Here is a 25301-nt window from a genome sequence, read left to right as displayed (position 1 = left end):
GTTGCATCATTTTCTTTGCCTTCAAGTTACTGAGATCATTTTTGGCAAGATCTGTATCATTAATGCTGTGTTAGGAAGGAAAAGACTATGACTCCACATTTTACTTTCAAGGTTGAAGAGTTAAACTCTTTAAAAAGAGTGTATGTTATCCTGTAAACAGCAGTATCAGGCTGTAGAATTTGTCTTCTGAAAGCAGTGAACTTATATATAGCAAAGAACTTCATAGCGCTCCCATTTCTTGACAAAACCTCTCGAGAAGCTCTTTATTGAAAGTCTTGGCTTTCATGAATCTGGCAACTTTCACAATAGTAGATTTTTCATGACAAATCTTGTTAAACAGGGAATTATTCAAGGGTTGGTACTTGAAACAGTAGAATACTTTCACAACAAGAGATAAGATTTCTTTCAGGATTGATGACAGTCTTGCACCCTAGTGCATACTGATGAAGAGATTAGTGGGTGACCATGACATGGAGAGCTTCTGTCTTTACCAGTGCCCCAATATCAGATGTGTTGTCTGGCAGTAAGTTGTACTATCTGCCTACAGAATACTGAGGTTTCTTCAGGAGAAGTTTTTTGGTAAAGAAACTTTACCATTTTGAAAGTGTTAATGTTTTCTGAAGCTTCCAAAAAGGATTCCAAAATGGGAATGTTTCCTTGATTGTGTCACTATGCTTGCATTTGATGAAAACTAGTAGCCGGCTATACTGAGAAATCATATCTGAAGAAAGGTGGTACTTCCAATCTTTTTGTGACCTACTTTATTATTATTTTTTTAATGTCAGGGTTTTTTTTTGGAAGAGATAAAAGTATTTGATAGAGGTATTGCAACAGTCTTATTCTTCTTCATGCTACAAGTATGTTTGACTCTAAGATACTTGCCTTCACTGTTCAACTGTGTGACATTTTTATTTGTTTAGCATTACAATCAATATCCTAGTAGGATGATTTAATCAATGATTTTTAATTGGAACAAATAGTTTTTGTAATGGTCTAGGCTTTTCCAGCTTAACTGTGCTGTCACATGTGGTCTCTTTTTCTCCCTCTTTCCTCCTTATACACTCCCACCCACACACATATGCATACATACCTTGTCTGATGTATTTGCTTCTTCAGAATAGTTGGCTGTGCTCTGCTGATGGTGAGAACTTGCCGTTTAAGAAGGACTTAGGATAGTCCATGTCATCATGTTCAGGGATAAAAGTAAAACTCAAGGATATTTAAACTTCATTGTATTTTATTTTCTGTTTCCAATCCAAATTAAATCCAAGAGAAGGCTCCATAATCAAAAAGTAAGGACATATTTTAAATTTGCCAGTGGGAAGATATTCTAGTCATTACAGTCTGGTAATACTATCAATTCTGTTTCTCTTCAGAGGTGAGGAGAGACTATTTGATGAAATCGTAAGTCCTGTAGGGTGTTGTGAAATAGGGCCAGAATGAAAGATAGCAAGAATAGTGTTATGAAAATAAAATGCAAAGTTTATAGTATCATGTGGTAAAATGTAATAGTATTTACTTCATCAATAGAACTGCTCTAGTCGCCGTATATTCTCCATCCTTGTATAGGTTGGAATATCCCCCAAGTGAAAAGAGATTGATGGGCTAATAGTAAATAGAAAGTGGAGATCTGTACATACAGTGTTAAGAATGTAGATATTAAAATTGTTATATTTAGCTGTTACATAATATTAAGACTCAGAGGTAAGTAATTTCGCTGAAGTTGATTGCTTTTTGTATCTTGGAGTCAAAATAAATAACTGAAATCTACTATACTTGGCTCATGCTTAATTAATATACTTAGACCATATTTCGGATGAATTATTCACAGGATCTAAAGGAGTATCCTAATGTGTTCTTACCTTCTTTATCCCTGTGTTTATTTAAAAAGGCAAAAAGAAATGTAGGAGCAGATGCTGTTGACCATATTTTACTAAACAGTAGCATTTGTGTTTAGGTTGAAACAGCATTAGAAAACTAGATACGGATTAAAGTCAATGGTAGGGTTTTTTTTTTTTTTTTATTCCAGGTATGTTTCTTATAGATGATCAAACAGGCCCAGGAAGGGGAAGTGTTGTGATCAATATTATCCAGTTAATATTAGCATTCAGAGAAAAATTTGAGTCCTCTGATACACCGTTAAGTTTCTTTCTATACTATCAAGTCCACAAATCCTGGAACTGCAAAAGAACTTTGAGACTGTTCAAGATAATTAATCTCTGTATAGGGTCAGGCTTTCCTGCAAGGTTATGAAATGCTGATAAAATTGGTCTTATTTTGAAAGGCTCCTCAGCTTATACCCTTCCTTACAAATGCTTCCTTACAAATGCTAAAGCATTTAATGACCCCTGACTTAAAGAGAATTTGGACAGATTGAGGTTGTTGGTCTTGGAAATATAATACTGCAGGCTCCTGTAAAATACTTGAAATGTAATTGTTTTAAAACTTTCAAAGATACTACTTGTTTGCCTATTGATTAGAATACTAGTGAAATAATTTTTAATCTTTTGTGAATAACTAATTTCATCATAAGAAAACTTAGCTAAGCATGGTAAAGCTGTTGTTATACAATTGTGGAATTCTTCCTGAGGAGTAACTATCTTATAATAAATGTGATTGATTATCTAAAGTAGTTTTATTCTTGGAATATCTTGTAATAGGTTTATTCTCTTCTTGTCAGTATTTCCTTGTAGATTGAGCCTGTGGATTTGCATTTTTGTAATTGTGAATCACCATTATAGGAGATACATACATTTTATCTACTTTTCAGTTTGTATGGGGTTAACTTTATTACAATTATCTTTAATGTTATTTTGCTTATATCCTTAATTTTAATTTATAGACAAACATTAAGAAGCTGGAGAAAATTATGTTCTAGTGACATTTATATAGAAGAAGAATCTTTTTTCCCCCTTTCTTTTTTGAAGGGAGATGAGGCAGTCATATTTTGGTAAAGAATTTGTAGACTTTGCAGAGGTCTCTTCAAAATAATCTGGCTCAGAGTCTTGACATATCCTCAGCAGACATGGTGCAAATTAGATGGCAGAGTGGTGGGTACAAGTTGACCATAAAATAAAGCATTAGGTTAGTAATGCCCAAATAATACTTCGGGTTTTGAGTGTTGCAGAGAAGTCAGACAACTGATACTATCAAGAAAAATGTTCTGAGAGTGAGGTAACCGCTTGAGGGAAGGAAGGCTCCATCTGTGTTATTCACTAATTTGCAAGAAGACAATTGTGTTACACTTCCTTAGGAGTCATTCATTTGTATATTTGACACTTTTGCTTTATGAACATGTGAAGATTATTCGAAAGTAAGCTGTTGGTGGTTTTTTTCTTCTAAGAAAGCATGCCACAGGGCAACTTCTAGGGTTGGTTCTCATCTAGTCCTGTGCCCCACACTATCTGCATCTGCACTTAAGTTTCAATATTAGATAACTCGCATGTTTAAACTGTGAAGAAAGAGTTAAAATATCCTGAGAATGCTAGTAAGTATGTATTTTTGAAAGGACTCCCAAACTTTGAGTTTAAAGAGGTAAACTCCTTTTACATGACAAAGTTACTTAGAATCACTACTGCTGTTTCCCTCTCCCTTGCCTTCTCCCTGTCCCATGCATACCCCCAGCTGTGTTCCAGAATGATGGCACATAAAGTAAACATTCATATTTATTTCCCTTTTTTTTTTTTTTTTGGAGACAGTCTCAGTCACCCAGGCTGGAGTGCAGTGGCGACATCTCAGCTCACTGCAACCTCTACCTCCCGAGTTCAAGCGATTCTCCTGCCTCAGCCTCCCGAGTAGCTGGCATTACAGGCGCCCACCACCACGCCTGGCTAATTTTTGTATTTTTAGTAGAGATGGGGTTTCGCCATGTTGGCCAGGTTGGTCTTGAACTCTTGACCTCAAGTGACCCGCCCACCTCGGCCTCCCAAAGTGCTGAGATTACAGGCATGAGTCACTGTGCCTGGCCTCTTATTTTTTCTTTGGTTAAACTTTTAGGAAAAAAGTTTGAGCTGCTTTTAATTTTCTTTTTGTTTTTAAATAAATTATTAGAGATAAAGTTTCTCTATATTAGGAGCTCTGTGTACATGAGTTCATTGAGCTTAATAAAGACAAATCTTCTAGAAATAATAGTTGTAACTTTAAATGATCTCAAAGAAAATTTTTGGTTTCTCTGGGGAATGAATTTTCGTGACCTAATCTTAAATCAGGTTATTTTTTCTAGCCTGTTTACTAAATTTCTACATGTTGTAACCTAATGAAATTTTCTTACTTCCTCTTTATTTAAAACAAACTATAATTACTGTCTTTTTAAAAATTTTCCAATGTAGCGTTCTTATTTTTCTTAACATATGAATTTTCCTGGGCCAAACTGTGTTACTATGATACACATTATTTAAGGCTGTTATATAATACAATAAAATTGTAGAACTTTCATACCTTGAAGGATCTTAGCAATTATTTAATTCAAACCCATTCTAACATAGATGATAAAACAGATTTGCAGGGTTGGGCATGGTGGCTCATACCTGTATTCCCAGCACTTTGGGAGACTCAAGCGGGAAGATTGCTTGAGCCCAGGAGTTCAAGACCAGCTTGGGCAACATAGTGAGAATATCTACAAAAAAATATTTAAAAAATAGCCAGGCATGGTGTCACGTGCCTATAGTTCTAGCTACTTGGGAGGCTGAGGTGGGAGGATTGCCAGAGCCTGGGAGATTGAGGCTGCAGTGAGCCATGATCACACCACAACACTCTGGCCTAGAGCCTCCCTGTGTGGCAGGCTCTATACTTCAGATAGGCAACAGATCGAGACCTTGTTTCACAAAACAAACAGATCTGCAAAGATTAACCTGTCCTAAGTTATGTAATCTCTTTGTGTAATAACTAAAAACCCCGTCTTCTAACCTCAAACCTGGTATTTTTTTCTACGAAACTATGTTCTGCAGTCCAAATTATTTTTCTTTATTATTTTGAATCCTAAAGTAGAAATAGAAACTTAGAAAAATAAAAAGCAACTCCTTTATAACATATGAGGACTTTTTCAGTTTTAAATAAGAAAAACCCAACTCAAAGTAGCTTAAATAAAAGGAGACATTTTTTGACTTACATAACCTAAAAGCTCTGGCCTGGATCTAGGTGCTCAACAAATCTCAAGAGTATCTCTCTCCCTCCCTTACCCTCCTCCTCTTTTCTCTCTTCTGTATATATGTTATTTTCAAATAGGCTCTCACAAGTAGTGGCAAGATAAAGTTCCTAATAGCTTCAGGTTTGCATTCTACCTACTTTAGCAACTATGATGAGAAGAGAGCTACAATTTGAACAAAAATTTGTAGGGTGAGTTCTGATTTCCCTGGATTGAGGCACATGCCTATTCCTGAACCAAATATTCTGGCCAGGGAATGGAATTCTCTGGGGCATGTATCTAAGGCTGAAGTATACAGCCTGCCACACAGGGATAATAGTTTTTCAAAGAAAAATCAAGGAGGGGAAAGAATGTTGGAAAGAGAAAAAAATACCAGTTATCTGCTTCACATTTATTCTCAGTAATTAGTTTCATAGAAGTGAAATACTGTAACACCCTAAACTTTAGAGATGCTTTGTAGACAGGAAAAATAAGAACTCAAAGAAGTTGTGACTTCATTCAAATCACATAGTTTGTATACATGCTATTAGTAAAACCGACAGCTTGAGTACAAGTTTTACCCTTATATTCACCTTGAGGTCCAGATCCTGGTTTTGAATGAGATAATTATGTGCAGTCGGACTGTTTTCTTTTTTTTTTTTTTTTTTTTTTTTTTTTTTTTTTTTTGAGACGGAGTCTCGCTCTGTCGCCCAGGCTGGAGTGCAGTGGCGCAATCTCGGCTCACTGCAAGCTCCGCCTCCCGGGTTCACGCCATTCTCCTGCCTCAGCCTCTCCGAGTAGCTGGGACTACAGGCGCCCGCCACCACGCCCGGCTAATTTTTTGTATTTTTAGTAGAGACGGGGTTTCACCGTGGTCTCGATCTCCTGACCTCGTGATCCGCCCGCCTTGGCCTCCCAAAGTGCTGGGATTACAAGCGTGAGCCACCGCGCCCGGCCTGTTTTCTGATCCTTAAAATAGAGACAATAATATCTATCTTGTAAAGTTGTGGTAGTGTTAAAGATATATGAAATGTTGGCAAGTACCTTAATATACGATAACTACTGATGTTGTCATTGGAATAACAGCCATATTTCGTCCTTTGTTGAATTGCTTTCCTGTAGTAATCTTACTGTGATCATCCTGAAACATAGATTTCCGAGCTTCAAGCAAACACTATTATGTTGAAAAATCTACATTATTTCTAAGTTTAGCAGTGCCAGTGGAAAGTTTATTGAAATAGAAAATTACTTTTTTAACTGAGGAGTGTAGATTGTGAATTCGTGATTCATCTTCTTAGGAGATGATCGGAGTATTGATAAATATTGATTCATAGAATATGAACAAAACATTACGTATCTTGTGCTGTGATATTAAAGTAGTATTCTGTTCTGGTAGTAGTATGGCAGTATTTTAGGTCTGAAAGATGTATATAATCTGTACTTTTAAGTTTTTTTTTAAGAGATTAATCACAAGAGATTTACATAAAACAGCTAAGGTTAAAAATGGTGGATTAGAGATACATCAGGCAAATTTCAATTTCAAAAGCAGATGACAGAATCTCAGTATCAGAGTAGCATTTAAAGCAAAAAGCATTAACTGGATCAAAAATGTCATTTTACATTAACACAGGGTACACTCCAGGTAAAGACTTAGCAGTTGTGAACGAATGTGCTAAACATAACATCAAAATGTATTAAGCAAAAGCTGAAAGAAATGAAGAATAATTGGTAGAAAAGCAATGATAGGAATCTTTAATGTATTTCAAAAGGCACGAAGTAAGAAGGTACAGTCATGTACCACATAATGATGTTTGAGTCAACATCTGACCTGGTATACGACAATGGTCCTATAAAATTATAATGGAGCTAAAAAGTTTCTATCACCTAGTGATGTTGAAGCCGTTGCAATGCAATGTATCACTCACGTGTTTGTGGTAATGCTGGTGTAAGCAAACTTACTGTACTGTCAGTTGTGTAAAAGCATAGCACAGTTATGTTCAGCACATAATACTTTATAATGATAAATGAATATGTTACTAGTTTACATGTTTACAGTACTATTATTTTAGCATGTGCTTCTGCTTATTAAAAAATGTTAACTATAAAATAATCTTTAGGCAGATCCTACAGGAGGTATTGCAGATAAAGGCATTATTGTCATAGGAGATGGCAGCTCCATGGGTGTTATTGCCCCTTAAGACCTTCCAGTGGGACAAGATGTGTAGGTGGAAGACAGTGATATTGATGATCCTGACCTTGTAGAGGCCAAGGCTAAAGTATGTGTATATTTATTAGTTTTTAACAAGAGTTTAAAAAGTAAAAAATAAATAAATTTAGAAATAGAAAAAATCTTACAGAATAAGGATACAAAGAAAAAATGTTTTTGTGTAGCTGTGTAATATGTTTTTGTTTTAAGTTAAATGTTACAAAAGAGTCATAGTTAAATTTTTTTATGTTTATAAAGTGAAAAAGTTATAAAATTCTAAGGTTAATTTACTGAAGAAAGAAAAAATTTTAAAATAGATTTAGAGTAGCATGTTTATGAAGTCTACAGTAGTTTACAGTAATATCCTAGGCCTTCACATTAACTCACCACTCACCCACTGACTCACCCAGAGCAGCTTCTAATCCTGCAAGTTCCATTCGTGGTAAGTGCCCTATACAGGTGTACTATTTTTATAACCTTTATACCATTTTTACTGAACCTTTTCTGTTTTTTAGATACACAAATACCATTGTGTTACAGTTGCCTATGATATTGAATACAGTAACTTACTGTACAAGCTTGTAGCATAGGAGCTGTATCATATAGCCTGGGTATGTAGGAACTATACCATCTAGGCTTGTGTAAGTATATTGTATGATACAGTGATGAAATCACCCAGATGCAGTTTCTCTTAAGCAACACATAACTGTATATATATATATATATATATATATATATATGTGGCTTGAATAATAAAATAATGAAATGTATTTCTTTTTTTCTGTCATTGACAAAACAATTACCAGTCTTACTAATTAGACCAACTACAAAACAAAATCTCACTCAAAAATAAAAATATATGTCCCGTTCCTTGATTACAATTCATTAGAACTGGACATTTTTTAAAGTGTTTAAATTTATATGGAAATATAAAATCGTTTTAAATAATTTTTGATTCAATGAGGAAATGTAAATTTACATTAGAAATAAAGATTAATAGGTAGAGATTTATAAAGGCAAAATGTTAATGAATTAGGAAACAGTAAACCATTTGAACTAATAAATCTAAATACTGATTGCATGAAAATGCCAATAAAATCAATACATATTTTTAAAAGCCAGTCAAGGATAAAAGAAAAGAGGGAAACTAAAAATGAGACATTAAGTACGAGAAAGGAGATAAAACTAAAGTATGGAGGTGATGTTAAAATTATATTCGGGTCTGTGCTAATCATTTTGGAAATTTCAATGAGAAATGGGCAATTTTCAGTGAATATGTCATTGTAAATGCATTGAGGGGAGAGACAAAATCTGAATAGACCCTGCAATAATGAAAATGTCTAGGAGCCCTCAAGAAATACCTGGTTTAAATTGCATTTCAGGTGGCTGATTATCAAACCTTGAAATATCAAGTAATTATGTTATCTAAATTGGACCAGGTGTTAGAAAGTAAGTAAGACTTCACAGGTGGTTGCTTATGTAGCCTTCATACCTTAATCTGATAAAGGTAGCATATATTTAAAAAGAGAGAAAACCCGACGGTACAGTTTAGGGAAAATTAAATACTTCTCTTTGGCCAAAGTAAGAGTACATTCAAGGGAATTGTGAGAGGTAAGAGTGGAAAAAGAGGTTGGAGCTGTATTTTTATGCTGTGATTGAATTATAGTGTGTGATAAATTGCTCTTACTTGGGTAGAATACCATGTAACATTTTGAATTAATTGGTAATTGGTTTAATCTTAACTTTTAAAAAATTAATCTGAGAGTGGTATAAAGGATAGATTACAGAATGGATAAAGGGTGATAAATCAGTTGGCTATGGCAAAATTGCAGGAAGAAACTGAAATAGGCCACAGAAAACTGAAACTGACATTTTGAGTAGTATTTCGGAATCAAGATCTGGATTTTGGCAACTGAATAGATGCGTAGGAATCAAAGATGAGTATACTAAATGAACTTAATCTATGATTTGTCTCTCATTTTATTGTGTACCATTAGTGTGTATGCATGTATGTATGTGCCAGGTAGTTAATATGCTGACTGTGTCTCTTAGCTCCACTCTGCTGCCTGGGCCTTTGCCATAGTGCTGGAGTTCCCTCACTTCTCTTTTCTGTAACCCTATTATATTACTGCTGCCTCTCAGCTGTGTTTCCTTCCTCAAGCAGAAAGAAGATGGGAGGATCATACAGTAGTTGACTAGAAGCTGTGGAGTTTGAGTGCTGGGATTATATCTAGTTCCATTACTTACGAAGATTATATCTAGCTCCATTACTTCACCTCATCTATAAAGTGGTTTACCAATAGTATCTACCTTACATGGTTTTATGAGTATTAAATTATGTATTTCTAAAGACATTTAGAGCAATACAAGGAATATAGTATGGGCTCAATAAGCAGTGGTGGTGTTAGTTATTAGAAGGCCATCAAGTGCTGGAGAAAATAGTGAATATCATTGATGGAAATAAAGGAGGTTTTCCACGTTAAAAAGCTTCAGTTTTTGGAAATGTGTGTTTTAAGTATTTCTGAGATTACCAGGTAGAAATTCCAGCCAGATGTTGGAATTCTGCACTGGCAGTTGGGAATAAAGTCATGTTGAAGGAGATAAGTTTTGAAGTTACTGTGTAAAATTGGTAAAGCACTGGAATAGATTGGATTGACAGAGAGAGGGGAAACTCTTTTGAGATAGTCCTGTATTTAGGGACAAGAGAAGAGACAACCAATAAGGGTTGAAAGAAACCTTAAGAGAGTAAGTCCTATGACAGAAGCAGGGAAGTTTCAGAATGATTGCAGAAAGATCAGCCAGGCTCTTCCTGTTCTCCATCATGGTGCAGGATCAAGGTGAAAAGGATTAACCCCATGCAGGAACTTTGCATCTGCAGGCTCTGCTTCAACATCTGTTTAGGATAAAGTGGAGACAGACTGACCTGAGTAACCAAGGTTTTGGAGCAGCTTACAGGTCAGAACCAGGTGTTTTCCAAAGCTAGATATACTGTTAGCCCCTTTGGCAACAGAAGAAATGAATAGACTGTTGTCTGCTGCACAGTTCGAGGGGCCAAGGCAGACGAAATCCTGGAGAATGATCTAAAGGTGCAGGAGTGTGAGTTAAGAAAAAATAACTTCTCAGATACTGGAAACTTTGGTTTTGGGACCCAGGAACACATTGATCTGGGTATCAGATATGACCCAAGCATTGATGTCTACAGCCTGGACTTCTATGTGGTGCTGGAAAAGCCAGGTTTCATCATTGCAGGTAAGAAGTGCAGGACAGGCTTCATTGGTGCGAAATAGAATCAGCAAATAGGAGACCATGCGCTGGTTCCAGCAGAAGTATGATGGGATCATCCTTCCTGGCAAATAAATTCTCATTTCTACCCAAAAGGCCAATAAAAAGTTTTCAGTGAAATGTTAGAAAAAAAAAAAAGATCAGCCAGCAGCCAGGATGGGATTGTGAAAACAGTAGAAAATTAGTTGTTGAGAAAGCATTAATGACCATTAAGAAATCAGCCTCGGATGGGCATGATGGCTCATCCCTATAATCGTAACACTTTGGGAGGCCAAGGCAGATTTCTTGAGTCCAGCAGTTGAGACCAGCCTGGGCAACATAGCAAAACCCTCGTTTCTACTTAATAAATAAATAAATGAATAAACAAGCAAGCAGGGCTTGGTGTTAGGCGCCTGTACTCCTAGCTACTCCTAGGAGGCTGAGGGGGTTGAACCTGGGAGGCAGAAGTTGCAGTGAGCCAAGATTGCACTGCTGCACTCCAGCCTGGGTGACAGTGAGACCATGGCACCCCCCTCCCCTCCAAAAAGAAATCAGCCTCATAATCAATTTCTCTGGATTAAGGAGTAAGAGCGTCTCAAGATTTGCTATTTATAGAGAGGGAGTCTGATAGTTTGAGAGAGATACAGAATCTAGGGAGAGTTGTTTGCCAGCCTTGGATAAAGAATAAAGATTTGGGAGGCCGAGGCGGGCGGATCACGAGGTCAGGAGATCGAGACCACGGTGAAACCCCGTCTCTACTAAAAATACAAAAAAATTAGCCGGGCGTGGTGGCGGGCGCCTGTAGTCCCAGCTACTCGGAGAGGCTGAGGCAGGAGAATGGCGTGAACCCGGGAGGCGGAGCTTGCAGTGAGCCGAGATCGCGCCACTGCACTCCAGCCTGGGCGACAGAGCGAGACTCTGTCTCAAAAAAAAAAAAAAAAAGAATACAGATTACTTGAGCATATTATTTAGAAACAAGTGGAGAGAATAAAGGCACATGCCAGATAGGAGATAATTAATAAAGCACTTGCCCAAAATAGAACCTTGTTGAACAGGAAGAGACGTCAAGCATAAAGAGATTTTAAGATGGAAGAAGGGAATTTTGAGTGTTCATATTGGATGACCTCAGGGTTCCCAGTAAAACAGGAGCTGAATTCATCGACAGTGATGTGTTGGTCAGGATAAAAAGAGAGGTTGGGAGAACAAAGTGCTAAAATCATTGCGGTCAAGAGTTTAAAAAGTATATACCAGAAGAGTTATTGAGTGGTATAGATTTGAAATAGACAAAGCTGAAGGAAAGGGAGCTGGAAGGAATATTAGGAGGAACACTAAATGTACTTCTAAGTCTACCTCCTGGTCTGTGAACGTAAAGGAGTTGAAAGAGTAATGGCTGAAGTTCTTTAGTTTAGCTAAAGTTTTTTCGCTGAAGCTAGAATTGTTGAAAGTTGTATTTGAGGAAAAAAGGTTAAGGATACAGTTGGCCATTCGATAATGTAGCCCACTGTTGACCAGAAGCCCTACCCAACATAAACAGTCAATAACACATATTTTGTATATGTATTATATAGTATATTCTTACAATAAAGTAAACTAGAGAAAAGAACATATATCAAGAAAATCATAAGGAAGAGGAAATACATTTACAGTACTGTACTGTATTTATTGGTACCATATATTTATGTTGCTGTTTACAAGATGAAGCATCTGTCTGAAATGGCCAGCAGCTACAGCTGTACCTATCTACTGTACATATCAAGCAAGTCACTTTATTCTTATAATGTCTGTGACTTCTCTCTACTTCTTGAAAGCACTTCCATCATCACTATTGGCACTTCATATGGGTCTCATGATGTTAAGGTTTATGGCATTGCACTAAGCACAGTGAAAACTACACAAGAGGGCCGGACACGGTGGCTCACGCCTGTAATCCCAGCACTTTGGGAGGCCGAGGCAGGCGGATCATGAGGTCAGGAGATTGAGACCATCCTGGCTAACACAGTGAAACTCCGTCTCTATTAAAAATAAAAAAATTAGCCAGGCATGGTGGCACGTGCCTGTAATCCCAGCTAATTGGGAGGCTGAGGCAGGAGAATCGCTTGATCCCAGAAGGCGGAGGTTGCAGTGAGCCGAGATCGTGCCACTGCACGCCAGCCTGGATGATAGAGCGAGACTCTGTCTCAAAAAAAAAAAGAAAAGAAAAACACACAAGAACTGTGAGAGAGATAGCTTTTGAGTGCAATACACAATTTACTAGAGAGATGAGCTGATCATACAGAGATGATTAGTGTCACATGGTGTTTTAAATAGATTCTTGCAACCCTTGGGTTCACTGCAGTAGCAACAGAAGTTAGCTATGAGATTTTAACAGTAGTATAGTATGTACTACAGTTAATATTATGTAGCTATGATTTAATGCTGCATCTTTGCATTTGTTTACATTTATCTTGACTATAAGTGGTGTTATGTCTGGTCTTAAGGTTTGTATGCATATGTTTTGATGAATTTTAACTTTTTATAATAGGTTTATGTATATTTTATGGCAGTAAATGATAAAACAGACTAATAATATACATATATTTTATGTAGGCATGACATAAACCTATCTTTTTCTTAGCTTTTTGGTATTTTTAGTCTATGTGTTTCATCTGCAGGTTTTTTCAAATTGTTGAAATCTCTGAAAAATTTTATTGAAAAAAACCCATATGTATAAGTGGACCTACACATTTCAAACCTGTGTTCAAGGGTCAGCTGTGTAAATAATTTTCCTCATAATTAAAGTGGAAAAGGAGAGTTACTACTAGTAGAAAGTAGAACTATATCCTTGGGGTGTGTGTGTGTGTGTGTGTGTGTGTGTGTGTGTGTGTAGTTACGGATCAATTTAACTTAAAAGTTCTTGGTTAGAGAATAAAACAGGCTCTTATTAGCCTTAAATTACATGAAAAATGAAAAATTTTAGGCCAGGCACAGTGGCTCAGGCCTGTAATCCCGTAACTTTGGGAGACCAAGGCGAGTGGATCACTTGAGGTCAGGAGTTCAAGACAGCCTGGCCAACATGCTGAAACCCCTTCCCTACTGAAAATACAAAAGTTAGCCAGGTGCAGTGGCCATCCCTACAGTCCTAGCTACTTGGGAGGCTGTGGCAGGAGAATTGCTTGAACCTGGGAGGCAAGGTTGTGGTGAGCTGAGATCGCACCACTGCACTCCAGACTGGGTGGCAGAACAAGACTCCATCTCAAAAAAAAGAAAAATTTGAAAAAACAGAGTATTTTTTAATCTGCAAGAGCTTTACAGCCTTTTATTCATATGTATAAGCTTTTAAAGATGAGTAAAATTTTAGTGTGGACTTTCCACTCATTGGAAATCCTATATTGCAGGTGTTAATTCAATTTTAGTGAGTGTGCCTCATGGCCCAGAGAGATAGGACTAGAATGAGGAGGTCACATTGGAGACTCTGAAACAGATACATGTGAGCCTCCCAACTTTTAAATATTTGTTAATCTAGAAATATTGAATTTTGGGTGCTGACAAGGCAGCAGGTAGATAAGAATTGCAAAGTTAAGAAAATAGACTGTGTAATATTGATGGTCAACTAATTGATTAAATTTTAAAATGTACTTTTCCATGTTTTTCTTTGAATTGTCAGTAATTTTGTTTCAACTGGTATTCATACATAGATTATTCACCCGATGTTGACAACTAGTAGATTTATATATTTTTTATGTTGCCTATCGTTTTTTGGGTAAGGATTAACAGAATGTATAATCACCTACATTATAGGTACACTACTAATCACTTGCTACTTGAAAAAACCTAAAGCTTTGAAATCTTTTTATTATTGCACACAAACTTATGCCAAAAATGGAGATAAAGAGAAAAATGTCATCCACTAAACCCCAACAAATAATGTTGACAATGTGGTCTCCTCGTAGACTTGCATTGACTTAATTTTTTTTAATCTTATTGCATATTTTGACTAGATAATAAATGCATATGGTTAAAATATTCACATGGTTCAAAAAAGTACCCCTCCCACTCATCTTCCATGTGATATTTCTTTTCTGCTTAGCAGTTCTGTATTTATCTTGCTAAACATGAATGACAGTTGTTTGCTGAAATTACATTAAATGTGATGTCATAAATCATTGTAAGTTTACATTTTTTAACTTTAATAATTTTTAATGTTTTAATGAAGAGTAGTAGTACTGCTCTTCAAAGTACTACTACTATACTTTACCTTTTACTGTTTTGTTAAGAAAATTATATAGAAATACAATTCCAGCTATTCCAAAACTGTACCTTAAATACAGGTACAGAATTGCTAAAACTGTGTATCATTTTGTAGTTTTAGCATGCTTTCGTGTAACTGCATCTGGTGTTTAATCCTCATGAGAACCCTGTTAAGAAGGAAGGGTACATATTATTATCCTCATTTTCCTTCGAGAACACATCGGAGTTTGTATTTTGACTGTCAGCATTCAAATACAAGTCTTTTATTTATAAAATTGTGGTCTTTATACTGTGGCCAAAATCTTAAATCACTTCTCATGATTTGAAATGGTTTGTGCCTATTTTTTTTTTTTACATTTATACACATACACACATATTTTTAAATTGTCTATAATAAAATGTTCATATTTGAAAAAATATTAGGAGTACTACAGTGGATACCTACATACTTGCTATTCAGCACACCTGGTTTTTTGTTTGTTTGTTTGTTTGTTTGTTTGTTTGTTTTTTGAGACAGTCTGTCTCTGTGGTCCAGGTTGGAGTGCAGTGGCGCAATCTCAGCTCATTGCAACCTCCGTCTCCCAGGCTCAAGTGATTGTCCTGCCTCAGCCTCCCAAGTAGCTGGGACTACAGGTACACACCACCACGCCCAGCTAATTTTTTGTATTTTTGGTAGAGACGGGGTTTCACCATGTTGGCCAGGCTGGTCTCCAACTCCTGACCACAAGTGATCAGCCTGCCTCGGCCTCCCAGAGTGCTGGTATTACAGGTTGTGAGCCACTGCACCTGGCCTGCTTTTAAATTCACATAAATATGTTTTGTATTTTTCGTTAGGGAGAAGAAGGTTGTGTCCAGAATTTTTAAGACATTGGGGAGATTTAGATGCCAGTAGTAACTTAAAGAGAAATAATTGCTAATTCTTTTTCCTCTTGAGTATACTTTCATTTAAAGTACAGTTTTCTGTAAGTTACTCTTACCGTTAAACTTCTTAATGTTGCTTATTGTTTGTCTTATATTTTTAGGTTGGATTTTTCTTAAGTCACATGTCTAATAAAAAAATCCTTAAATACCTTATTTATTCATCTTCATTAGTGAATGCATTATTGTACATATTAGATTTTTCTCTTTAGATAATTCAGCTTCCCCTATTAAGTGCCACATGTATTACATAATTTTATTTATGTTTTATTGTTTAATAAACTCTTGAGAACTAGATATATTTTAATCATTTGTAATACTTACATTTTCTAAAACACTTCATTTTTCCCTAGTTTCTTCAACAAAGAGATGCATGTAGTACAAGGATAGCTTTACCTCTGTTAGAAGATTGTTGCACACATTTACATCAACTGCATAGTCCTGTTTTTGTTGGGCTGTAATGCCAGCATCACTTTTTGCTACTGCTGTTTCTGCCTTAAAGGCAGTATGCCTCTATCTAGTTTGCTGATTCTGATACTCTTTCCCCTGGAAAGTAGGTAATGAAGTTTGTGAGGAACTGTGTGTTTAAGGAGTCCATAAATCCTTGTGGGGAGCCCTAGGTGTAAAGAGCATAGCTGTAGGGCAGAGGCCTTTGACACTTATTTTGGATATGCAGTGGCCTTTGCCTATGGAGGTCATGGGTCAGAGCGCTGTTGTGACCTTTGAATAAATGGGGTGTTACAATAATTGTTTTAAGGGAGGAGAGTTATTCTGATATCCTTTGTATTGATATTGCTCTTATTTATTATTGAGCTGGATTTAAGTATTAATCATTTAAGGTCAAATTTCTAATGTATATATGTTCTTAAATGGCTACGACCCAGTTACCATAGCAATTTAGTGAAATAACTATAATGGAACATTTTTTTTGAATTTGGCTTCTCTTTTTTTTCTGTCCACCAGGGAGTAACTATTCCCAGTCAGAGGCGCTATGTGTATTATTATAGCTACCTGTTAAAGAATCATCTGGATTATAGACCAGTGGCACTGTTGTTTCACAAGATGATGTTTGAAACTATTCCAATGTTCAGTGGCGGAACTTGCAGTAAGTGCTCGAAATTCTCATCCTTCCATGTATTGGAACAGTTTTCTTACCATATCTAGAAGTTTATATAAAAATTTAGAAAGAAATTTACCACATTTAAAATTTATGCAGGAGACTATATTTCTGAAGCATTTGAACAAATTAATTAGCTTTGTTGTTCAACTCATTGGGCTAAAGAAGCCAAAAGCAATGGGTTTTAATGTAGTCGAAGCCAAATTATGTTTATGAAAGAAATATTCTGTGTTATAACCACCAAATACAGCCCAATTCTGACTAGATGATGGAAGAACCTGTCCCATCAGAGGTCCAGCATGAGGTCCAGCAGAGGTCCACCAGAGGAGTTCAGCAATTTGCTGGTCTTAGGGCAGGGATCAATTCCTTAATATCTTAGGAAGACTAGGTATTGACAGTAATGGTGACAAAGCAATGAAAAGGAAAAGAAGAAGTGATAAGACATGGCAGCAGGCTGAAGTATGATGAGTAAAGAATAGGAATCAAAGTATGTGGAGTGTTAGAGAAAACCTGGATTTTCAGATCCAGATTCCAGTCCTAGATCTGTCATTAATCTATTGTGTAACCCTGAGCATATCATCTACCTCTCTTTGAGTTTGCTTGTCAATAAAATGAAGAGACTTTGAAATCTGAAACTTCCTGGATAAGTACTAAATACAGATTATGTCACTGATGTCTGCCTCTATTTATTTCTCCCTTTTACCCTAATCTCTATAAGTCTACCTCAGTCATCCTGATCCTATTCTACTTCTCCGATGTTGTTTATCAGATAGGTGTGATCATCCTCATCAGATCTTTTCTGTATTCTTAGAGACAGATAACTTTATCAAAGACCACAGATTTATTAGTATAGCATGTTAAAGTCTTCTAAAGAGTCTCATTGATGCTTTTTTCATCTCATTACAATTTTTAAAACTGCCGAATGTAGGGTACTGAGCTGTTGGAAGTGACTGACAAATGAATGTAACAGATTCATAGAAAAGGAAAAAGGAAGAAAAAACTCATGCTCTTCCTATAGTATTGATATCAGTGTAAGAGCCAAGAGAAAGGTATAAAGTATCATGGAGATATTAAGGGAAAGAAAACATTCACTTTAGTAATCTTTCCTAATTTTCTAGTTTCCTCTTATGTACTATGATTTAATACTGTAGTAAAGTTTTAATAAAATATGAGCTATATGTAATTAAGTGGGAGGTTGTGGGGCTAGGCACGAGGCTCACACTTGTAACCCCAGCGCTTTGGGAGGCTGAGGCAGGCGGATCGCTTGATCTCAGGAGTTCGAGATCAGCCTGGACAACAAGGTGAAACCCCATCTCTACTAAAAACACAAAAATTAGCTGGGCATGTTGGCGCACCCCTGTAGTCCCAGCTTCTCGGGAGGCTGAGGCAGGAGAATCACTTGAACCCAGGAGGCAGAGGTTGCAGTCAGCCGAGATCGTGCTACTGCACTCCAGCCTGGGCATCGGAGCAAGACTTTGTCTTATAAATAAATAAATACGAAATAAAAGAAATGGGAAGTTGTGTATATAAATTATAAATGCTACATTCAGAAAAGCTTTTGAAGGTTGTCAAACAGTTTCTTAAAGGAAGTTCACCAGCTCTTTATTGAACATTGAAGAAAACGTACAGTTTAGATTGGCATTAAAACTGAAAGAAGTGGCCAGACGCAGTGGCTCACGCCTGTAATCCCAGCACTTTGGGAGGTCAAGGTGGATGGATCACCTGAGGTCACTGGTTTGAGATCAGGCCGGCTGACATGGTGAAACCCTGTCTCTACTAAAAATACAAAAATTAGCCAGGCGTAGTGATGCGTGCCGGTATTCCCAGCTACTTGGGAGGCTGAGGCAGGAGAATCGCTTGAAGCCAAAGGTGGAGGTTGCAGTGAGCCGAGATTGCGTCATTGCACCTCAGCCAGGGCGGTAAGAGTGAGACTCCGTCTTAAAAAATAAATAAATAACTACTGAAAGAAGTATTACAGGCAATCGGAAATGGCTTGAGTTGAAGTGCAGCAGAAGGAAAAAGCTGGACAAGAATGTAGTGACAGAGAATAGGTATGGAACGTGTGACTGACTGTTAGAGGATCCTGAATGGGGATAACAGACTTGATTTGATAAATACTGAGATGTCATGATAATACTTGAGGATTAAACCATGTTTTAAGGACAGTGGTATGCAAAGTTATAATCGCAAGAGGAAAAAATAGTGGAAAAGAAACCAGTAATAAAACTTGTCTTAGTGCAGGTATGCTAAGACAATCAAATGGGATTTCATTAATTTTTTATTTGCCATTTATAGCCAAAGATTTTGTAAAAGTTTTGAGCCCAGTCAGGTGAAATAGTCTCAGAAAGAAAGAAAAGTGAATCTGAGACTTGGAGACATTAGTGTTGATATTTTGGTTTTAAACATATTTTAAATCTGGTAAAAGTGAGCTTCTCACATGACAATATTCAGTGGGTACTTGGGAGTATGGGTTCGAATCTAGGTAGGAGATATATCGGTATTTTGGGCAGCATCAGGAAAGGGAGAGTAGTTAAGCCTTTCATATAAATAATGGTGTGGAGTTTGGGCATGGGAAGGCTTGGAGAAAAGGAAGAAAAGGAGAGAGTGAGGACTGAGATAAGAATGGCAACTTGGGTTTAGGAAGAAGAGGCATCAATGAAGAAAACAGATAGTGCTGAAAAATACAGCATCTTCTGTAGGGATTGGCAGCTTTTTCTTACTTGATTTTTGTCTTAATATTTCTAAGTGATGGAAAAAGCTGCTATATTCTAGACATTTAACAGGGTTAAAAATGTTACTAAAAGATGATCAATGTGGTTTTCATTCAAGACTAACAATATGTATATATCCAAGGAAATTTAATTCTGACTTAAAAAAATGGTTTTGCTTGTATAGATTTAGGGACACAAGTGTAATTTTGTTACATGTATAGATTGTATAGTGGTCAAGACAGGGCTTTTAGGGTGTCCATCATCTGAATAATATACATTGTACCCATTAAGTAATTTCTCATCATCTCCTCACCCTTTCAAGTCTCCACTATCATTCCATTCTCTACATTCTGATTTTCATTTACTAGGTGTATTAGTCTGTTTTTGCATTGCTTTAAAGAAATACCTGAGACTGCGTATTAAACAGGTTTAACCTGTTTTCTTTATAAATTCTTCTTTAATTGGCGCATGGTTCTGCATGCTGTACAGAAAGCATAGCAGCATCTGCTTCTGGGGAGGCCTCAGGAAGCCTCCAATCATGGCTGAAGGCAAAAGGGGAGCATGGTGAGAATGGGAGCAAGAAAGAGAAGGAGTGGTGGGGAGAAGGTGCCACCCACTTTTAAATGCCAGCTCACTTATCACCAAGAGGATGGCCCAAGCCATTCATGTGGGATCTGCCCCCATGATTCAAGCACCTTCCACCAGGCCCCACCTCTTCTAGCATTGGGGATTACAATTCAACCTGAGATTTGGGAGGGAAAGATATCCAAACTATATCACTAGGTCTGGATCTTGTTATTTATTTTTTGGAATATATTCAGTCATATCCGAGGATATATATTGTAGAAGTCCACAGAACCACACTAATATTGGACTTCTGCTTAGTTAGGTCTTATCTATCTGAAACATGATATTCATATTGCAGAGAAGATTATTTTCTTTAGTGATTGAGGAAATCTTTACTACTTACAAATTTTTTTATATAATACTAAAATATTTGAAGATGTACATTTTAGATGTAGTTTAATTGAAACCTGGAAATACTATTAACTTGCTTTTTCAAGTCCTAAAGTCAGGATTATCAGATTCTGAAATAATGGAGTTTAAATTAAAAAGATTATAAGGCAGTTTTGCAGTTTTATTCTGGTTAATTTTATCACAGCCTTGGAATCCTACTTTATTTGCTTCTTCAAGTTAGATTTCCCAGTGAAATTTCAGTATCACATAAAGTCTTATGAAATGGCTCATTGCACTTTGAACTTTGAGTCAAGGAAGTGAAATTTATTGATAGATTGTTGGTGTAATATTTCTCCTGTTTGTGGTAGCTCTTTCAAATAATAAGTGTCTTAGAAGACCATGTTGGAATAACCCGCATGCTTTTATCAAACATATTATGTGATTGCTGATATTGCTTTAGATATTACATAGAAATAGTAGGTGTTTACTAAACTGGAAATTTCATTTAACTTGGTTTAGCTTTTGCCTTGTTCTCAGTCACATTGATAAAAATGTAAGACTTTTGTTTATCTTTTAGAATAATGACACCTTTTGGTGCTGAGCATTTTTTGTTATATATATATACGTAATATAAATATGATATATTTAAATATATATAATATTTCTCATACACTTTATGTAAGTTTGTGTTTCTGTTTCTCTATTATCTTGGCATGTTTTCTTCAAATGGCACTTCTTAACCTCCTAAGGTTAATAAATTTCTTTGTAATGGACTTTTGTTTTCTAATTCCTCAGCGTATGACAAATGAATTATACTTTGTCAAATTATTTAGGTATCTTTAACTTTTTGAAGTCCTGGGATCATAACATTCATCAGTCTTTAATTTCTGTCATTAAGGTCATTAGCTATAAATGAATTTATGAGTAGATTTAAAAAATAAAACATACAATCCTTCCCTTAACACACTTTCCCACCATTTGGTTGAATTGCTAGTGTAAAAGCATGATGAATTTTGAGAAGTTATATTTTACCAGTTACTTTATTTTTTACCAGTTATTTAAAACAGACATGAGCCAAAGGCAGAATACTTGTTAATGAAAATGAGGTGTTTTGGAGGAAAGGAAAGTTGTGCTGCAGTTTTTACTTGAAGTCTGTTACATTTCTTTACAGAAATTTCAAATCTCTTGTTTCCTGTTTCTTATGATGGTGGCATTATGTACCTTTAAAATGTGAGCGATAGGAAAATGAATGATAGTTAATTTTTTAAATAAATATTTAGACTTGTTTTTGAAATTTTTTATAACATTGTTTCAGGTTTCATCCTCTTTCTCTTGTGAACATGTAATGATATGTATTTTGTGATCACTTCTCGGCCTTTTGGCTAAGATCAAGTGATCTTTGCCACATGCTAGAGACTTAAGGATACTAAGCAAATAGCTGTCTTCTTTACATTTAAAAATTTTTCCTGACTACTGCCTGTTGATATCTGTCTTAAAAGTTACTTTTGATGTAGTTCACAAATGTACCAGATAATTATTTCATCGTTTTTAATGCTTAAAGTTTTTATTTGTATTAGGATTTTTAATATGATTTTAATGTTAAAGTTTTGAAGTTACTCTGCTGCTAGAGTCTTGGGACTTACTATTCATGAAATAGGAATTGACTTTTAATACAAATAATAGGACCTTATTTTGAAGGTTCAAACTGGAGAAAATCTTACATTGTTTATATTTTTATTTCATTTATTTCAATTGATTTGCTTTAGATCAAGATTGCAGATGCAGAATCCATATTTTGTGTATATTGTTGATATTAATCATTAAAATCGTTTTTGACAGTTTGACAGCATTTCCTGTGAAATAATACTAGTATGTATTTAACAATGCAGATCCTCAGTTTGTGGTCTGCCAGCTAAAGGTGAAGATATATTCCTCCAATTCAGGACCCACACGACGGGAAGACAAGTTCATGTACTTTGAGTTCCCTCAGCCGTTACCTGTGTGTGGTGATATCAAAGTAGAGTTCTTCCACAAACAGAACAAGATGCTAAAAAAGGTTTGTACTTTACTTTCATTGGAAGAACTATCCAAAATAAGGACAGATTAAAAGCTATATTTTATTTTATGACATGTAAGGAACTATAATTTGTTTTCTATTAGATCTGCAGGTGTTTTGCTTACTCTGGCATTGGTGAGACATTATAAGGGTAAATAATCCTGTTTGAAGGAAAAGGCCTTATGGTATTGTAACATGAGAGGAATTTTTCTTAACAAGGATGGTTAACTGAGAAGAAATTAGCATGGGACCAGTATTTTAAAAATTTTGGTCTATAGGTAGAAATGAGATCTGTTCCGTGGTCTTATGTAGTGACACAAACCACTTTTTCTCCATTTTGGCTTATGTTTCTTTTTCTTTCCTTTTTTTTTTTTCCTTTTTGTTAGAGACAGGGTCTTATTCTATTGCCCAGGCTGAGTAGCTAAGACTACAAGCATGTGCTACCACACCCAGCTAATTTTTTTTATTTTTATTTTTGTAGGGACAGGGTTTCACTATGTTGCCCAGACTGGTCTCAAACTCCTGGGCACAAGCAATCCTCATGCTTTGGCATCCCAAAGTGTTGGAATTATAGGTGTGAGCCATCATGCCTGGCCTTACGTTTCTTAAGACGATTATTTTCTATTTAGCTTCTGTGGATTTACTGATTAGTTTTTTAACTAGGAGAGAAAACAGTATGAAGAGGAAGTAATAAAGAATGAAAACATGGTATTTAAATGTGCAGGTTTAGAAAGTTAATGAAGTTTGAATTTGATTGATCTATATTTAGAGAAGGCAACAACTTATTTTAAAACCAACTATTAGCCCTGTGTGGTGGCTCATGCCTGTAATTCCAGCACTTTGGGAGGCTGAGGCCGGGCAGATCACCTGAGGTCAGGAGTTCGAGACCAGCCTGGCCAACATGGTTAAACCCCATCTCTACTAAAAATACAGAAAAATTACCCAGGTGGGATGGCAGGTGCCTGTTATCCCAGCTACTTGGGAGGCCTGAGGCAGGATAATTGCTTGAAACCGAGAGGCGGAGATTGCAGTGAGCCAAGAATGCACCATTGCACTCCAGCCTGGGCAACGAGAGTGAAACTCCATCTCAAAAAAAAAAAAGAAAAAAAAAAAAAAAACCAACGATTTTCATTTAAAACATTAAATGTGAATATTTAAAGTGAGACCAAGCTGCAACATTTTTAGATAGTAATGAAGAAAAGGACTAACTTTGTAGTGTTGCTGCCTTGTTAAACGTACTAGATAGCATATTGCCAATCTTTAAACATTCTCAATAATAGGATTTATATAGTTTTTCTGATATTTAGCTTTTCTTTTGAAAGAAAATAAGAGGAAGTTTCATTTACTGCAGAATTTTAAATGCTGCTTTGACGTATCAATAGAGATATAATTTTCCTTTATCCAGAATCCAAGTAGCTGGAAAAAAAAAATCAAAATATGCTGAACTTTTTTTTTTTAACTAGAAACCCATTTCCTATCGTCTGTACAAATAAAAGTTAAATATATCTCAATAACTTTGAAAAATTATTTTTTGATAATCCAGGAAGTATTAGCAACTGTTTTAAAATTAAGATGACTAGTTTATTTTGCTTTCAAAAATAGGCTTCTACATCATCATCTCTGCATACCTTTAGGAATTTACTAATTCTTATTTCCCATCATCTGTACTTTAACACATGCAAAATTGAAGGTTAGATTAAATATTTATGATTTATTTGTTTATCCTTGACTACATAAATTTCCATTTTATTGATTTTCCCTGCCTTAAGAATATGCTGTGATTAAAACAGACAAAAAGTTTTAGCCTAATCCATATATATATAGAATTCACCTTTTGTTATTTAAATATTATTGGCTTATTTTCTTCTAATTCTAAGTAAAATGCAATTACTGGCTAAAATAATTGAAATAAGCAAAAAAAAAAAATTTTAAAGACTTATATACAAGATTACTTTGCCAGGTAGTGTTAAAAGATGCAGTGACATTTAAGATGTAACATCCTTAAAGATCTTATTTTCTAGGGGATAAAAAACTTTAAGATAAATTAGAATAAAAGATTTAAATGGCATTTTAAGGCACCAGATAAGATGTCACAAGGCTGTACATCATTAATTGCCAAATGATTTATACAGGCCAGATTTCTTTGTTGGTCAATAGAGGTTTAAAGTGATGAACTTCTGTTGTGGTTTTTTATTAAGAAGGTATTATCTTATTAGTAAGAAGTGATTTTTTTTTTAAGAACAAGCATTTTATAACATCAAAAGAAATCAGTAGTACTCTTTCCTACCCCTTTATGTTTATTCTGAAAGTATTCAAGCATTATATTGTCATGTAAGAAACTGGAGCTTCTCATGTTTGTGTTGCTGTAGAAGTAAACATGTATTTGCCATGTGTCATCAGGGAAGTTGCACTCACCTTCCAAGAACTTTTGTTAAAGTAAATCTTGGAATAGGTAGCTCATTTGAAGTGTAGAAAACATTAAATCCATATCTGAATTTTGTTTATATGTATGTACACATAAACTAAAAACATATTTAAAGCTAGTATTAGACTAGAAAAGAGGTTTTTTTACTTAAAATTTTAAGGTAAAAGTAGTTTATCTTAGATCTTGTGAGATTTTGTTTTTAGTTTAAAATTTGAGTGAAGAAAAATCATGTGAATGAAAATGCAACAGATAACTCAGATTGCCTTATAATAGTCTTTGTGTTTACCTTTATTCAGAGTAT

The 25301-nt window shown here is 35.7% G+C and overlaps 1 protein-coding gene and 1 pseudogene across 2 annotated transcripts in view; both read left to right on the top strand.

The window, feature by feature from the left end:
* Window positions 1-25301, top strand: part of PTEN (phosphatase and tensin homolog) — a 105062-nt gene that overhangs the window by 71417 nt on the left and 8344 nt on the right. For both annotated transcript variants that reach the window (XM_032137403.2, XM_058436239.1), the window contains exons 6-7: window positions 16698-16839; window positions 22409-22575. In XM_032137403.2, coding sequence (XP_031993294.1) covers window positions 16698-16839; window positions 22409-22575 — 309 coding nt within the window. The remainder of the gene's footprint in view (window positions 1-16697; window positions 16840-22408; window positions 22576-25301) is intronic.
* Window positions 8052-11238, top strand: LOC116457911 (large ribosomal subunit protein uL5-like; annotated as a pseudogene).

This window comes from Hylobates moloch, unplaced genomic scaffold (assembly GCF_009828535.3).
Source record: "Hylobates moloch isolate HMO894 unplaced genomic scaffold, HMol_V3 SCAFFOLD_3, whole genome shotgun sequence".
Taxonomy (NCBI): Eukaryota; Metazoa; Chordata; class Mammalia; order Primates; family Hylobatidae; genus Hylobates; species Hylobates moloch.
This window is presented reverse-complemented; position numbering and strand designations above follow the sequence as displayed.